This window comes from Polyodon spathula, chromosome 6 (assembly GCF_017654505.1).
Source record: "Polyodon spathula isolate WHYD16114869_AA chromosome 6, ASM1765450v1, whole genome shotgun sequence".
NCBI classification, from domain to species: domain Eukaryota; kingdom Metazoa; phylum Chordata; class Actinopteri; order Acipenseriformes; family Polyodontidae; genus Polyodon; species Polyodon spathula.
In genome coordinates, this window is record NC_054539.1 from 33,605,324 (window position 1) to 33,623,579 (window position 18,256).

Sequence of the window (18,256 nt, forward strand, 5' to 3'; positions counted from 1 at the left end):
AAAAAGGTTGGTGACGCTTCCTCTGATCTGCGACTTGCACACCTTCATCCAACAAGTTCCACTGTTTGAGCCTAGACGTCAAAAGCTCGGCATTGGACTTGGTGAGACCAAGATCTCTAATCAAGTCGTTGAGGTCTTTTTGGTTGGGGTAGTATGGGTTTCTCTCCTCAGCTCCACCTCTGAAATTGTCATCTGGATCTACAACGTCTTCCTCGCTCTCTGACTTGCTGCTCTCTTCTAAAGACGGCTGCTCTCTCTCCGGAGGAGTGGGTACGGGGAGCTCATGGCAGTGTGGCACCGGGGCGATGGATGAAGGAAGGTCCGGATACGTGATAGCAGGTGCATTCTTGCCAGTCCGACGTTTGGAAGGGTCCACCATGCAGAAGCAGCAGTTGCTTGAGTGGTCGGGGGGTTCCCGCCAAATTCCTGGGATAGCGAACTTCATGGCTCTCTTTTCCCCTCTGTACCATCCTACAAAAATACATTTATTTCACCCATGACTAATGTGTAAGAGATTCTCGCAACATTTTTCACATGATATTTTTTCAATAACACTGAAAATTGTAAAACATTTTAAAATTAAAAACTTTTACAATTTTAAAAATTAACAAATTTTATAACATAAAATTCCGAGCAACAATTGTCCATCTTGCCTTCCAGAGTTTTTTTGCAGTGCTCGCAGGTGAAATGAGGTGCCCAGGGTTTGTCTTGATCCCCGACAGACATGCCGAAATATGCCTTGTAGGCCTCACACATCTTAGCAGATGCTTCCATGGAGTAGTTTTTCGCTTGTCTTGATAAATTGGCTGCAGACATAGCAAAATGCGTCTGCCGGATGCTTGCAGCATCTTGATGCCATCTCAGAAAAATGCAGATATGTATCCATTTAGGCAGCTGGAACTAAACTGAACTGGTGGGCTTAAGGCCCTTGTATTTATACTACTATTTATATTACTGGAAAGTTCTAGAAGTTACTCCAAGTTTACTCAGCACTGAATCTATCTGAAATGTTCTGGAAAATAGGTAAATTTCAAAATATCACTGTCTTGGTCACAAAAGCAAAGTTTGTGGGGAATAATAGCCATTTTCTATACTTTTGAGGCATAAGCAATTAGGAAATAACACTTACTGCCCAGGAACCAAAAAAAAAATAAAAAATTTGTTACACAGTGTTATAATTCAGTTTTAGCGTTGCTGTGACCATATGGTAACAGCTCGGTTGCATGTTTGCTTGTGAAAAAAACGAGTACACATACATTTTCAAATCTTGAATATAGTATTTTCATTTCCAGACAAGCACACATGTGCATGTTTAATGGCTGAAGTAACACATATTGAAAGGCTTTGTTTAGCCACCACCTTTGAGACGTGGGCTCTCTTTGGTTACCAAACACAGTTAAACATACTGAAAATAAAAACCATCATGAAAAAATATATAAATATATTGGGCCAGATAAAATTGCATCCGGGCCAGTAAAAACACTAGCTCAGTGGCCCAAGGGGCCAGTTAAAAAATTAAACGTAGAGTCCTAGAATGGCTAAAAGACCCCAGCTACAGTGCCTGGTTGTACAACACTGACAATGGTATGTTTACAACCTTTAAAAAATAAGGTTGATTGATTTGTAACTCTAAAAAGAAATGCTTTGTGTAACTAATGAGTATACAATGTGAATAGAGTAAATTACCAATGAAGAAGTATAATGCTGTTAATAATCCATATGGGAGAGTATTTTCACTTATTTTGACACTTCCTTCAATTATCACTTTTCAGTTCGCTTAAGACTTGTGTTGAAGCATCGATGTAAGGCAAATCAAACTTGTTAAATATCAAAGATGTGAGTGTTTGTTTGAAACACAGGCGGGGGTTTACTAACTTCCAATTTCCAAATAAGATTATCAGAAGGTCATAGCTGTTTTTTCTCAAAGCCACGAGAAATAGGCTGCACAGATGACACCTGCACTTTGTGTAAAAAATAACAGCAAACCAACCCCCCATCGGCCTATGTGATTTTCTAGTGGAAACACTGCAGTTGGCAATCAACAAATATAAAGATGTAGTCTCTCCCACCTGCAAGCATCTGTTGATACAGTACAGCAGTGCATTGTTAGCAAATCCTTTTCTACCAGGTAAAAGCAAAGCATAAACATATACTGTTTAAGAGACTGGAATGAGTCTGAACCAGATAAAGCACAAAGACAGAAAAAAGAAAATTGCCTTAATTGTCTCCAATGAGGGGAGTATTAAGTCAGGCTGTTTTAATTGTGGTAAACAGGGTCACGTAAAAAAAAAACTATGTTGGGCTAGAGCGAGAGGGGCCAAAGGGCAGGGTCCACAGCAATAGCTGCAGGCTGTAAATAACTCTGGGTCAAGGGCAACACCTACTGCACCTCCACTCTCTTATGAGGGAATGAGACAATTGTTACAGGCCTTCATAAAGCAGACAAGAAACAATGGTCAATATAACCCTTTCCACAGCCCACAGGATTTGATGGGCTCAGGCCTCTATTGTAGCAGTAAGTAACATTACTGCTGAAAAAGAGAGTCGCCCATGTGTTATTGTTTTGGCTGGAGGCCGTCAAGACACCTTTCTGATACACAGGGGCTGCTTGCTCTCTTACTTACCACACAGACCTACCGTCTAGTGGGAGGTCTATTCAGTTAGTAGGAGTAGGTTGTAGTGTAATAAAAGCACATCAGCCAGAGGGCACCTCCACTGAGGGTGATGCGAGAAACACTGGCCAAAAAAGGCAGCCATTAGTGGAATTTCCTGGGATTCCTCAGCCGACCAAATTCCGATCACAACTACAACAAATGTACACGCAGGCAGGGGTAATCAAGCAGAGTCTGAAACCACTACTAAAAGGGTGATGCATCAACCTGTAGCTGCTGTGACATTGCAAATTAAATATGAGGCAGGGAAACTGATTGAGATACCCTCTATGATCCAGACGCAGAGAAACCAGCATTTGTTTGTTACAATTATGAAACTTGGACACAGTTTTAAAAACGGCCCAGAACCGGACTTTACTCACAGAGAGTTGAATGGTTATGATAAAGCTGTATTCAGCGCTAGTCTAAAAGGCCAGTCTAGCATTTGTTTAGCTGATACGAGCACATCTTTAACTATTGTGAATTCAGATCAACCTTTTTATTCTGTTGAAGTAAAGAAAAAATAACTGTTTCCCTGTTCAGGTACATTGATTGTACATTCAATGGAACCAACCAATTCATTAGTGCCGACAGACATTCTTTTTTGACTGACACCGGTATTTACATACCCTTATTTGTTGTTTGTTTTTCATTTAAAAGACACTGGTAGATTTAAAAGAATCACCTATGTATAATGAATACATACATACATTACAGACTACATGTAAAACTACAGCTGCTAGCAAATATAAAGGCTTCCAAAGAAAACATGGTTCAATCATCACAAATAATTGCTGATACAGCTCGCTACGTTTCTTATAATTAGTTAATGGGCAACTTAAGTTGTAGTGTACAGAGCATAATCTTACGCTGAAGTTTAAGTGCATTGATCTGTGTTAGATACAGCTGAGGAGCTACAGGCCAATTTGTGGGTTTTGAACCCTAGCAGAGGTCAAAGGTTATGGGTGATGTCTTTTTTTATAGCGCAGGTATGACTTCATATTCGTGTTCAATAGAAATTATAGCCGTGTCTACGCTCCTTAAGGTTTTTTCTACCAGAAATGTTAATTTTTGACCCTTCGCAGAGGTCAAAGATCATGGGTAATGACTTTTTATAGAGCACATATGACTTCCTATATGTGTTCCATATGAACCATGACTATCTGTGATCCTTGAGGCGCAAGTTTTTTATTTTGACCTTTGAGAGGTCAAAGGTCACGGGTGATGACATTATTTCATACAGCACATATGACGTCCTATACGTGTTGCATTATAACTTTGACCATATCGGCACGCCCTAGGAGATAAAATTTTAACGTTAATTCCAATATGGCTGCCAATCCATGTGACCAATCTTCTTTTGATTTTAGTGGTTATTACTTGGGCCGCACAACTGTACCAACAGTGAACATGCAAACGTGCAACACTGTTCTTGTTATGGATGATAAGTCGTTTTTCAATTATCAATATGGCCGTCAAACCATGTGACCAAGACATGCCATTTTGAAATACAGTACTTCATACTACCCTCTACTATCATATTCATTTTCATGTCTCTGATCTACTGCAGTATGGATTTATACTTTAATATATGTAAATATAACACTCGTGAAATTGTTGTTTTGCTCGCTGCACCCATGTTTAATGAAAAAGCGGGGATTTTACAAAACTTAGAAAGGACCTTGTCCTGAGCAAACGTGACAATTTTGGTGCCGATCAACATGGCAGTTTCAGACAAGATCTTTGCATATTTTACGCAAATCCAACGCGGCGGGCAATCCAACCGTCCAACTGATTTTGTTGCAACATTTTGTTTTTATAGGCCATTCGTGCGCTATATGCTGACATTGTCAGATCTCCATCTTAAGTATTTTGTTGACAAGAATTTTGAATATTGTCCAATATTTTCATGAGATCTAGCCTTGTGGCCAAACTGAACTTTTTCACCAAAGGACCACAAGTCTTGTACTTTGCCCATAGGCATTTACCTACGCATGCATTTTCATAACTCTGCGACAAACTTTTGGTGAAAATAATAATAAAAAACAACAACAACAACAATAATAAAACACAGCAATAACAATAGGCTTCCCCAGCCTTTGGCTTGGAAGCCTAAAGTAAAATAACCAAGCAGTGTGCTTGCATTTTCATTACACAGAGAGATATTATAGCTATTTTACAATAGGCATGAAGATTCTGTTAAAAACAGGTTAATAAACTGTAATGCGTTCAATGACAGTTCTGCAGTGACTGTGTCGCAAACCAGGCGTGGTTTTATGTTATTTTAATTACATGAATTATATTATAGAACTTAGATTACAAATTGATAATACTAAATTGGTAACAGTAATGGAAACAGGCATCTTTACATTGCACATGTGGTTATTTTAACATAACACATTTGGCTAATGCAGTAGAACTACTATGGCAGAGAACTGAACTGAATGATTGCTACACAAAAAAAAAAAATGCTATGCAATAGGAGTCTCACCTCCATTGCTGTGTGTGTTTGTTCTATGACAGAATGACACAAGTGAATTTTTTAGAATCGCCTATGAATCACAGACACATATTTAGATTACAGATTACTTGAAAATAGAGGGTACATTATTAGCTATAAGGGATGTTGCATGTAATGTACTTTTGAACACCAAGATGCTTTAGCTACTATTAATTTTTTCCATTCACTGCACCGACATAATACAGCTTTCCCTCAGACAGAGAAAGACAACAAACATTATGCTGTCTAGTATTAGAGTATAATTAAATGTAATTGTTAAAAATAATTTAATAAACTTAAATATGTTTACGTTTACTGGTAATTCTGTAATGATTACAAGTTAAGCGAGACATGGTTTCACCTTGTTTTGTTAATTGAAAAAAAAAAAAAAAAAGCTAGAACTGCCGAGCAGTTTTATGGCTCCCAAGCTCCAGTATCAGTACCCATCTAAGCATGTTTATATCTCAGTGTGCCAAGTTTAAAATCAGCAACTTCAACTGTTCCACAGAAGATACTGAATTATTATTTTTTTTTTCAAAAATGCGTCAGGCAGTCATCTTGTTTAACGCACAAATGCCATTTTTGAAAATGTAAACTTTACCGACACATACACGATGGTTTTCAAGTTTGGAGTTAATCAAGTGAACCGTTTTTAAACTGAAGCAGTTTTAAATAGAAGAAAATGTAGGAGTGGCAGCCACATTGTTTCACGCAACATAACCATTTTGACATATTTGTATTCCGCTGTCACCAGAACGATGCCTACTAAGTTTGGAGTCTGTTGGTCAGACGGTTTTCAAATAAAAGCAGTCTGCTGTTAATAGCGCGTTTCAGTGAAATTTGTGGCAGCCATTTTACTATTGAATTGTATCACAGCAACTTCTGAGTTGCAAGCAGGTTTGGATGCTGATAATATCTGCCAAGTATCCAATCAATCACTTCAACGGTTCCAAAGATGATTTTGTGAGGTTTCAAGAAGAAATGCGTTATACAGCCATTTCGGTTTAACACCAGTTTCTTAAATTCAGTTGTACTACTACAGTGTCAAGGATGATGCTTGTTAAGTTTCAAGTTAGTTAAGTAAACTGTTTGTCAATGGAGGCAGTTTTAAATTTCAGATGTAAACGTACACCTGGCGGCCATCTTGTTTTATAAAACAACCATTTTAACATATTTGTATTTGGCGCATTTCGATAAGACTTGTGGCAGCCATTTTGACATAAAAATTTATCGCAGAAACTTCTGCTTCGCAACCTTGATGTGGATTTGGATGCTGATGATATATGCCAAGTGTCAGATCAATCGTTTCACCGGTTCCCAAGAAGATGATTTCGAAAGGTTTTATCGAAAAATGCGTCACACTGCCAATTGCAGGGACGCAGCAGCACATTTTTTTCAGCATCTGACAGCAAATGTATCCAGCCTGTTACCTGCCAAAATCAGTCACACAGCTTCGAAGCAGCAGCAGTTTAAAGTTTTGGGAAGAAAAAAAAATAATAAAAAAAAATATATATATAAATAAACCTTTAACAACAACAATATGCTTCCCAGCCTAATAAATCACTGTAGGATTATGTATACTAAATGGTCCAGCAACTAAGTGTAAAATCTTTAATTGAAAATAAGCTGACTGTTAGTATACTATCATCCTGCAGGGGTTTGTTTCTCTGCCAATCATAAGCACAGATGGGAGCAGCACCCAATTAGCACAGGCCTAAGCCCCATCCAAAGGGATGAATTTCAAATTAAGGATCAAGTGTTTTTTTTTTTTAATAAAAGAAAATGGGAGGTTATAGGACGTGAACTGGGAAAGTTCCATATGAAATTATATATAAACTTGGCGAAGGCCATTTAAAAACATTAGATTTTAGGGAAAGAATAACATTTGCAAATCAATTACATCAAGTATTAAAGATATTAACTTGAGTTTTCTTTTTCAAGTCTGGGGATGTACTAATTATAACAGAGATATTTGTTTGTGTCAAGACAAAGGGAGGATTTGCACTTAATTGGTCTCAACACAGATCTTGAGAGTTAATAGCTTTTCTAGCTAAACAGCCAGTAACTGTACATATTAACCTGTATAACTTTACAATGCTTGTCCATGATAATATGTAGTAATCAAGCTCTACCATGTATCTGGAACAAGACTAAGCTGCTGAGAGACTTATCCAAAACCACAGAGGGCATTCTTACATATGGGGAACCATTCCGGTCTGCATATCAAAAGAAAAAAATGTTTATGTTGGGGGTAAAATGACATTTTTGGGGATATGTCAGGGATTGTTGATTTAACTATATAGTGGAGCAGCTTAACACTGAATGGCATCTTATAGAAGGTGGCTAACTAGTCAGTTAACATAAGTATTATAAATATGGAGTACAAATTCATGATTCGTTAAAAGATTTGGCTCAGTTTAAGATACCGAAAGGTAATATGTCAGATAACCTGGAGTGCAGAAATGGAAAGATATCATGTAATCCATTACTAATTACACAGTGAAATAATGAAAACCCAAAAGGTGGTGCCATTGCCCTCTAGAGACATTGGGAGTATAGAACTTGTGTTGGTCGATGGATTACAATGCATCACTTGGAGTGTTTTTAAGGACATGGTACTATATTAATGTGCACCTGTAAGGTAATGTGACATCCTATATGTTGAACGAAAATACCAGATGTGATGACAATAGGAACTTGGATGGAAGCTGTTAGCCCAGAATATGAAAAACAATTGCCAGAGAGGCAATAATTAAAGCTAGCAGAGTAGTTTCGATCGAGCTGGCTGGAACATTGGGTTTATTCTGAGGGTACCACTGTTTGAAATAGAAGATGTGATTATGATGGTACAAGGTGGAAAAGTATACTTACAGACCAGACACTGCACCGGGTAGCTAAAGAATAGGATGGGTGGGTGAAATTGGGAGGCATAGATTGCTGTAGGGAATTGAGTTAGTCAGTAATTTGCACTTGTTCCATGCAGGGTGATCCAGTTCCTTGAAACAGGACAGTAAACAGTAACATCAAGGTAAAATCACTACAGAAGTATATATGGGACTGGATGGGACTACTTTGAATATGTGAGACGATTGTGTCCAGTTACGAATGTTTCTTTCTGTATACAGGCTGAACATGAAATTATCATGGCTGATGTCTAGGGGTGCATGTATATTGATGATTGCAACCTTTCTGCATGTATATTGATAATTGCAGCCTTTCGGAATAACTAACACGTGTGCAGGCAGTGATATGAATTATATGAATTATATTAACTGTACTGTTTTCTCTTTACATTGAGTGAAGAGATATTGTTTTGTTTGTTTTTGCTGATGGCATACTTACATGAAGAAACAGCAAAGGCACGTTAGATACTTACACATAATATACAGACTAAGAATGAGAGGAACACATTTTACTATAACAAGGCTCTACGTTTAGATTTTTAACTAATGGCTCCTCTGGCCATTGAGCTAGTGTTTTTAATGGCCCGGATGCAATTTTATCTGGTCCAAAATATTTACATATTTTTTCATGATGGTTTTTATTTTCAGTATGTTTCTAACTGTATGGTAACAAAACAGAGTCCACGTCTCAAAAGAAAGTGGCTAAACGAAGCCTTTCAGTATACGTTACTTCATCCATTAAACATGTATATAGCAAGTGCTAAAAGAAGTACGGTAATCCAAACTTGGGTAACACTGAAATTAGAAAGGTAATTTAAACGTTATGATGAATATAAAGACATACTAAATGTTAAGCTTCTTAATCCTTCTTTTGAATGATTTACAGGTTATTGAATAAACAAAGTAACTTGACTTCGATTCATCTGATGTCTGTACTTGATGGCTAAGTTGTAATTATTAAATGTTAAACTATTGTAATGTATTTTCTATTTTGGCCAGATTACAATATTTACACTAAGATTCTTAAATTTTAATTGTTAGAAATAAACAGATGTAAAACATTTAGGTTGCTATATGATAGGTTATTATTTGGTAGTTTAGGCAGCATTATGCTACTGTTGCTTTAATTGGAAGAGATACGCACTGTGACGTTGCTGCTCATTGAGTATTTTATTGTGTATTTTAATTCAGTAAACAAAAGAAAAAACTTGTGCCTAAGGAAATAGGGTACAGAGTGAAAAAATCTCTTCTTGGACATTGTTTGAACACTTTGTGAACCCGGCTAAACTTTACCGGCTTACACTGTTATGCTGTCATACATACATTTGCCTTTTACTCTTGGTAGCATAAGGGACCAGAGTTCGGGTAACTGTTACATAAAAATGTTGCACACTATGTATTCAACTAGGAAACTATTCGAAATTCTCATCCTTAATCATACTAATAAACACTATTAAAACAAAACTCATAATACAAAATACTAACAAGAGGAGAGCTGTCGTTTGTGTAGCTTCTCCCAAGTCAGCGCCAATCTTGTTGAGTGATACCAACGAGTCCTGGAAAGATTCTGAATGGCACTTTTGACCTGAACACATCGGATCCCAAATCAAAAAGTTATACAATTGGACTGCCTATCTGGGTGTCCATTGGGACATCTTACTGTGAGACTGGATATGATGTAAACGAAATGTTGAATTCACAACAAATAAAGCTGCTGTTTTATCTGCAAGTCTGGGAAACGGACGCCAAACAAGGCTAACATTACTTTTTTTTTTTTCCTCTGTCATAATAAAGCCTCCACTCTAAATGTTCGTCTTCATTTTTTTTCATAATTACATTCTTTATGATTTACTGATTTCAGTGCTTTCCTTTTGGCTTATTGGTTGCTTAGAAAACCAGATTTGTAAAAGATTTGCCACGGGAACCAACACAGCACTTCGGTACGCAGTCTCAGATTCTGACTGTAGAACAAATGTGACGCGTGGCAGGAAAGTTAGGATTAGTTTTTAAAAAATGGTTTGTAAATTAATTTTCAGCTTTTGACACACTGGCCTGTTTTCCTTGATTAATGAAACGGAAGCCATATGCACTATGTACAGTATACTAGTTAAATGTAACCAGCTCAGTCGGGCCTGTGGTGCTTCATAACTACCAGCCAAACTGCGCTCTCTACCGGCCCCAGACCATGGTTAATGTTGAACCCTGTATAATACATTAGACCAACACGTTACTTGGTGTGACTGCTCAGAACCAGCAAAGAGGAAATCTGAGGGCTCGGGATCACATGAGCAACTTGGTTGTAGCGGATCACCCCTCCCTCCATCTTTAATTTAAAAAAAAGAAGTCGGGAATGTTGTAACATGGAAAAGAGAAACAGCAGCAGATATTATTCTGCTTAATTTGTTTACAGCGCACATTCCATACACGAGTGACAATTCACAAATCTCCTATACGCTGTTAGTTCATAAGGATTATCAGAGGACGTGGGAGCGAGTGTTAAGGTCATCTGAAGTTGCATATTGCTGAGAAGATGGTTAAATTAGCCAGCGGCACTGTCTCCAATAAGCAATCCCATGCAGCTGGAAAAAAAAATGACACTCAAGATAATAAACACAACAATAACTGGTAAAATTTCTTGCTGGCAAGCTATTTTCAAGGCTACCTCAGCACATGACATATTGTCACATCTTTTGAACACATCACAGTTGGGGTGCACACACACTTTCATTTCTGTGTGTGTCCGTGTATTGAGAAGCTGGAACTTTTCTTTTCCTCCATCTCACTCACCATGCAACAACATGGGCAGACATTTTAACCACTTTACAATTCTCCTGTTTTAGTAAAAAGGAATAAGTCCTTAAGTCAGGTTCCCACAGACAAGTGTCAGGCTTCAGCTGGGTGGGGGGCATGGAAAAGTACCAACACCCAGTAACAGATCCCTTTACCATTGGCTAAGTGTCAGAGACAGGGGAGGGGAACCACCCTCTATTCAGGGGTATTTAACATCTTGCAAGGTCGTAAGAATTTTGAATCTGTCTTCTGTGCTTGGGACATGATTCCCTGCATGTATTACAATAAACCTATTAATTGAAGACAATTACTTGGTATTTTCTTAAACTTCGGAACTCATTTTTAAATCAGCATCAGGATCAACACAGCAGCTCTTGAGCCTCTATTTAAAAGTTTTAGACAGCAAAAAGTAAACAAACCAGATTATGCACACACATAGTTCTCTATGGAAGGCCATCTGGGACAAAATGCTTTGTGCTGCTTTAGAACGAGCCAGAAAAAAAAGCAAGCACGTCATTCTGAAATGCCTAGCTTAAATACAAAACTTCCTGAAAATGTTTGTAGTGATTTTTATATAGACTGTATTATATTATTTTGTATATTACTGTATATTATTTTGTTGCAAATCTGTTGTGAAATGTAATAAGAGAGAACCAAAATAGTTTGTTTTTTTCTCCTTTCACTTTACAGCACCATTTCCATGCTTGTTTTATTTAAAATGTTTTTGTTTGTTATTCAGCTACAAAAAGGCACAAGTAAACCTCATGTTATTGCTTTATGAAAACGTGTTGATGGCCACTGGTTACTGCAAAGAAACAGTAATGACAAGGAATGAAAAAAAAAGTAATAAAATGCGTTGTCAACTTTATGTACTATTTATTTTGGGAATAAACAAAACAACGTTTAACTTGAACTGCTATTTGGCATCCTTTGTTTTGTGATTAATTCAATGGGATAAAGTAAGTCCTATACAACTTATTCTTTACTCCTGGGATATTTTTTTTTCTATTTTAGCGTATTACATATTGTAAGGTCTTGCTGTAAAATAAAGGCACACAAACAAGGCCACAGCCACGCTCCTGTCTGCGTTCAGAGCAATATAATGACTTATTACTTTATTAAAAAACAAATATTCCAAAAAACATTAAAATTATGAGTGACTATCCGAACATGAAAATCCTGTGTTCGCCCCAGCAATAAATGAAATACAACAATATAACATCGTAGTGAATGGCAACGCAACGCACGCAATTACAGGTAGACTAATGCAAAATATATAGAAATGCAGATTTGGTTAAGATAAAAGCATACCATTAGCTATCTTAGTATTAACGTGCATGTCCCACGGTATTGCTTGCAAGCACTACACTTTTTTTTTTTTGTACGGATCAATTATTCAAGTTTATTAGAAAGCCGACTTCTAGCTTTGTATATTCACAAAATGTTAATCTGCATGCACATTCTGATGTACTTAATGTATCCGATAGCCTTACGTATAAAAATGACAAACAGAAGCTGCTGTAAAACTACACATTTACTTAGCTATATTCAAACTGCAGTCTTTAGCAGTCACAATAAAAACAGAAACCTGAAGCTCCTATAACAAATGAAGTTTAGCATCTGTACAGTGAAATCTTGTTGGTTTGTCATTCTGAAACTTCAGTCTCTTTGCCATCTTCTGTATTTGTCTCAAATCTAAATTTGTCTTGCCAATAATCATTTTTTTTGTGAGCAAGACCTCAGTATGTTTCTTGCTTTTGATAGTCACAATTTTTTCAACATCTTGTAGAACTGTATCAATAATCTTTGCAGATTTTTTTCAACAGACTATAGCCTAGTATCAACTGGCTTGAAAATGCCAAGTGGTTTTCCAGCAGCCGTAACACAAGGTCAGATCTCTTGCTGGGCTATTTGCTGTTAATATGCAGTATTGTATTTTCCGTGGTGTTCTTTATTATTTTTACTTTCCCTACTTTCATTTTGCTGTTAATCTTGGGATTTATAAAACATGCTTTTCCTTTTAAAATGACTAACCATTATTATATCGTTTTAGATTGTTGTAAAAGTATATTACCTGCTGTAGGTCTGTCAAAGCATAAGAATCTCTCATTACTTTTACGCAACCCAGATAGTTTAGTTCTGACATGAATCAGTCATTCGCCAGTGTAACAGAAGAAGCTTTTTTACATGTAAATTCCTAGCAACTTCTTCAGATTCCCAAGTAGAATATTCCTGTACATGTCTCTATTCATGTTGCCATCCAGTAGTGCACGTTCACCAACATCTGAAGCTGCCATACACCCGAAACTTGTTTCATGGTGAGCTGCAGACACTCCTCTTTAAATTCTTGATTGCTTCCTCCACACACCATTCTCCCATCTGAATCAAACATGTGGACATTTGGAAAAGGCTTTTTTTTTTGGTAAAAGCCAATTATTTTCTTCTTGTTGACTGAGGTGATGAAGGGCTTTGTTCCAGCAACCTGACCACCGAATCCCTTCTCATTTTATTTCTTACAGTTTGTGCTCACACCTTAACACCACATTTTTCAACTAGCACAATATTTGAAGCACATGTTTTTCTGTTTCCTCTGACCTTGTCAATAAGGACACGGTTTTGTCGCTCTGTGGCAATTTTTTTCCTCCCTCTGCTTTTCAAGTTGCTCACTGTTTTTTTTTTTTTTTTTTTTTTTTTTTTTCTGTAATAATGAGTGCACAGTGTGGTATTTAATTTTTTTTTTCTTTTATTATCTCAATCACAACTGAGAATTGACTTTTTTCTGTGAAACTAAATTGAGTTTTAAAAGTAGGCAAAGCTTTCATTTTTCATTTACATGCAGAACGCACAAGATTGCAGCATGCGACTAATCTTTATTAAAGCTATAATGAAAAATAAAGCATTTTATGCTGGACACACTATTACAATCATTGTGTAACTGTACATTAAGTTTAGTAGTTTCACAGAAGAAAAAAACTGTAAACTAAATCAGTTTTACTAGTAACACTTCTCAGTGATTGAGATATACTAATGGCTTAACAGGGATCAATTGCATTTTTAAAGGAGAGTAGAAAAGGACAGAGTAGAGTAGAAAAGGACAGAGTAAAATACTGACAAATAAGCCCTAATTATACCTCTGCCTCATTAATTATTTTGAAATTGCCTGAATAACACTTTGAGAACATCTGGCATAAAATCGTTGTTTAAAAAAATTATTGTAGGAGAAAAACTGCTTGAATTTTATTTAAGTTGCCTGAATATATACCAAATACAAATAAGCAGCTTTGCCTTTGCAACATTCAAACTCAATATAAAAGACTACAAAACATAAGAAACGTGGCACTACAGGAATAGTTGTTGTAGACAAAATAAAGTGTCTCAAATGGGAATCATATTCACACAGCCCTAATGGTGGATCATGACGCTCCTTTTAAAAAGATCATGCCGATTTAAAAAAAAAAAAAAAAAAAAAAGGGGGGGGCCACAACCCATAACACTGCATTTGCAATTCAGACTCACAGAAATATCAGGAAGCTCTTCAATGACCAATAGATATTACAAAGCTTTGGTAAACTTAGTTTGTTAATTTCTGGTATGCAGATATTTCTACACAGTTTACTTTAATGCCTAGAAAAGCACATCTTTTTTAAAAATAAATAAAATAACACTGTACCCGCTGAGGAGATGGATGCGGTCCGTGTTGTATTTCAGTGGTGTCAGTTCACCTCGTAGAACCTGTAGAGCCTCGAGTACCTTTCCATCTTCCAAATACTCCAAGTACTTCTGCTGCAGCAGCAAGAACTTCATTCTCTACAGAGAAAAGCAAAAGTCAGAAGTTTCAATACAGATACATTTTATATACAGTAGGAAGAGAAATACATATCACATGTTTTCATTAGCACTAATTTACCAGTTTACAACAGTTCTTGGTCCCCTATTTACTTCTGGCTGTCAAAAAACTTCAGCATCTTAAGAGTCCAGATTAGGATAAGAAACAGTGATCTTTACATAAACTTGCCAGTGCTGCTTCAGATTTGAGAAGAGTTAAATCAGGATCTTTTTCTGGTCTGCCAAATGATACTGAAATGCTTCATGTTTTCCCAACACAGGCTCAACTTGCAAAATAAATGTCTTGTATAGTGATTGATAAACTTCAGTTTTTTTTTTTTTTTTTCTCTTATGCTGCAATCATTGTTTTTGTTATGTGGAATGTAATAAATCAAATAAAACTGAGTAAAAAAACACCCCCCCCCCCCCCCCATTATACAATGCCCCCTATGTTTGTCCCAGCACTGATAGATGCAGACTTATTGTACATAGGCTTATCAAATATAACAGACTACCAGAATGCTGCTTGTTTTCATTTTAGCATTAAAGTGCTACAGTATTATTACAAGACTTGATTCTGTAGCAGGAATGAGGTCTCCACACTAACTAGGACTGTCCACCTGGGTGTGTTTACAGAAACAGAGTTCTACAGTACACTGAAACACTTTAAGAAGCCCAGAACAACTATCAGCCATTTTAATGCCACAGTGTTCTACATTGACTCAATAACACAAAAATGTAGGCCTATTGGTTTCCATCCTAATTCTATATCCAGTCTGTTTATATTGAGCATCTGTACTGTAGGTATTAGGGAACAGACACCTTTCTTCTGCAAGATGATCTCCAAGGATTCCAGAGATTTAATTTAAACAAACTAGCAGTTGAAAAAGTTGTATGTTCTTTTAAATGCAGTGAGAAACAAAATCCACTACAGTTCCTGTTTTGGTCTTGCCTCCCCTCCTCTTAAGAGGCCTCCTTAGGGGCACATTTAGGGAAAAAAAAACTCCTTCACAATGTCTGAAAAAATTAATATAACAGCAAATGTCTTTTTAAAAATATTTTTTCAAGACGACATTTTATCTTGATGTTACTGAAACAGACTGATACTCCTTGTGCTACTGAATACATTTGTGGCTATGAATATTGAATCTCATACATATATGAGATTCAATATACTCCAAGTTAATATTTTGATTAGGCCTACATTGTTACCAGTTTAAAAACATTTGAGAACACTTATGAAATGGTATTTTTTTTTTATTATTATTTATTTCTTTATTTTTAACCCTGCTATTAGGTAGGTTTTGGGTCTATTTGACCCGATTCTAGTTACCAATTAGCTTAAATGCTATTTTTCTTTTCATTTTCTGTATATTTTATGACTTTTCCTAAGTCAGGGTCATTAACTTATACTCAGAAAACAGAACCTTTGATATGTTGTGTTTGTTTTTTTTAACAGGTCACGTATACAAATAAGATGATTTTGCCGTGTTCAGCTGTACCTGTACGTGCAGCATGCTCCATCTTTTATATAACAAATACTCTATTCGGAACATGTTTTAACATTTATTTATTTATTTTAAAATCGGGTATTTGAATACTTTGAATAATTGTTGCAATACTAAATAAAACTTAGATGGACAAGTTTTTGTGGTCTGTAGCTTTCATATGGCCAGATGTGGCCATAATTGTGGCAGTAAAACAGTTATGTTTTACTGGTTAACACAGGTAATGCCACTTAAAGAAAATCAAATAATACAATTGTGTACCTATAATTAAGACAATTTAAAGTGTACTGTATTTATAATGCAGAAACCTAAAAAGTCATGGCAGACATTGGGTCAGAAGAAAATATCATGGTTACCAACACGTTTAGCATGTTTTTATGTAACCCTGCAAATACACTTTGACACTGTAGCAGCTGTAGCTTTGAAAAATAATGTCAAAATATCCACTATCGAACTTGGTCAAGGGAATCACAGAATACAGTGTCCTAAGTTTAAAGTTCTAGTTACAGGTATTATCCAGAAACCAAACAATCACATGACCACAAGGCAGCCATATGGTTTATGATATTAACAGTTATTGTATATGTCCACTGGCAGAATTGCAAGCTTAATTAGATATAGCTTCCACAAGATTTACAAATGGCCAACCTAATTCAGTCAAACCTTGTAACCCACTTTAATTATCTCTTTGCATTGATTAGTAAAAGAAAATACACTAGAAAACAAAAAGGCTACTACTGCATTATATTTAAAACAGAAGGCTCTGAAAAGCTCTTAAACTCGGTTTCACATATCTATCCACTGGGGACACTGCTGCCTGATGTATACGCCGGCCTTTAGCCTGAGTAAATTGAAGGAAAACAAGTTCCTGAGTCTGCGTTCCTACAGCAGCAGACAAGCACACTGTACAAAGCTCAAGCTGTTCTGCGTCACTTCCTGACGTCTGCATCCCCCTTCCCCCAGTGCACAGGAAGCGATCAAAGACAACTAAATGAATCAGCTGGCAGGAAAAGCAAATCAGACTTTAGCTGGTCTCCCTTTGTTTACAATTGCTGGAACACAAAAAGACATACATGTATGCTGTTAAAACTCTCTGAAACAAACACAGTCTTTTTATGAAGGCATCTATTGGAACTGAATGTGTTTTAAATCAATTATCTGGACCTGCCATTTCAGCACCAAAACCCTAGCAATGAAATCATGCCTCCTTATAATGTCAAAAAGGTTGCAGGGGAAAAAGGTTTGTGATACGGTGTGCATTTAAACTTACACATTTTACATTACTGAAAAACCAGGCCAAAACTTACATTTGCTGTTTCATTTGTTGAAGCACTCAAACCTTTGGCTTGCATAATGGTTAAATAAATTCCCTAAAATAAATTCCCTATTATTTATAATAATAATATTAATATTATACAATAATAATAATAATAATAATAATAAAGTATGCAAAAGTTTTGGACAATTTTATTATCCCTTAGCTGTTTATTGAAATTCACAGAGCAGTCAAGGTGAAAGATATTCAGTTATTTTAACATGAGATCAGTATACCCAAAACATAAGACGTCTTAAACTGAACAAAAAGGTTTTGCAGTTTGTTAAAGTTAAATTCTAATCCGGAATTGCTTGGAATCTAGAAACGGTGCCGCATTTCAGTGTGCAAATACTGTAAAATCTAACCTAAATAAAAAAATAAGTATAAAATGGCAAACTATTTGAACACAAACTAGATTACAGTACAAACAGAAGTACTGCCTTGATATCTCTAGTAATTAAGGTAACATGACCAGCACAAGTGAGAACAAGATCATATATGCTTTTAAAAACGGAAGTGTCAGGACTTACAGGTAAATAAAAGGTACATGGAAAAAAAGTGGGCTGTGACCATTTAGTTACTGTTGCCATGTGAATTATTTTTTGCAGTCGTATATTTATGTAAAAAGTAACCGTTCATATCACTGCAGGATGTTTTGGAAAGGAAAGAAAAAGGAGCGAGATACAGTCAACTAGAGATATTTATCTCCAATAAACAGTGGATTATTGTCCCTTAATGAAACATTACAACTGTACAAAACCACC

General features: G+C 36.3%; 1 protein-coding gene across 6 annotated transcripts in view; it reads right to left on the reverse strand.

Moving 5' to 3' along the window:
* LOC121317136 (WD repeat-containing protein 26) overlaps positions 1-18,256 on the reverse strand; it is a 104,826-nt gene that overhangs the window by 67,886 nt on the left and 18,684 nt on the right. For all 6 annotated transcript variants that reach the window (XM_041252772.1, XM_041252771.1, XM_041252769.1 and 3 more), the window contains exon 4: positions 14,515-14,651. In XM_041252772.1, coding sequence (XP_041108706.1) covers positions 14,515-14,651 — 137 coding nt within the window. The remainder of the gene's footprint in view (positions 1-14,514; positions 14,652-18,256) is intronic.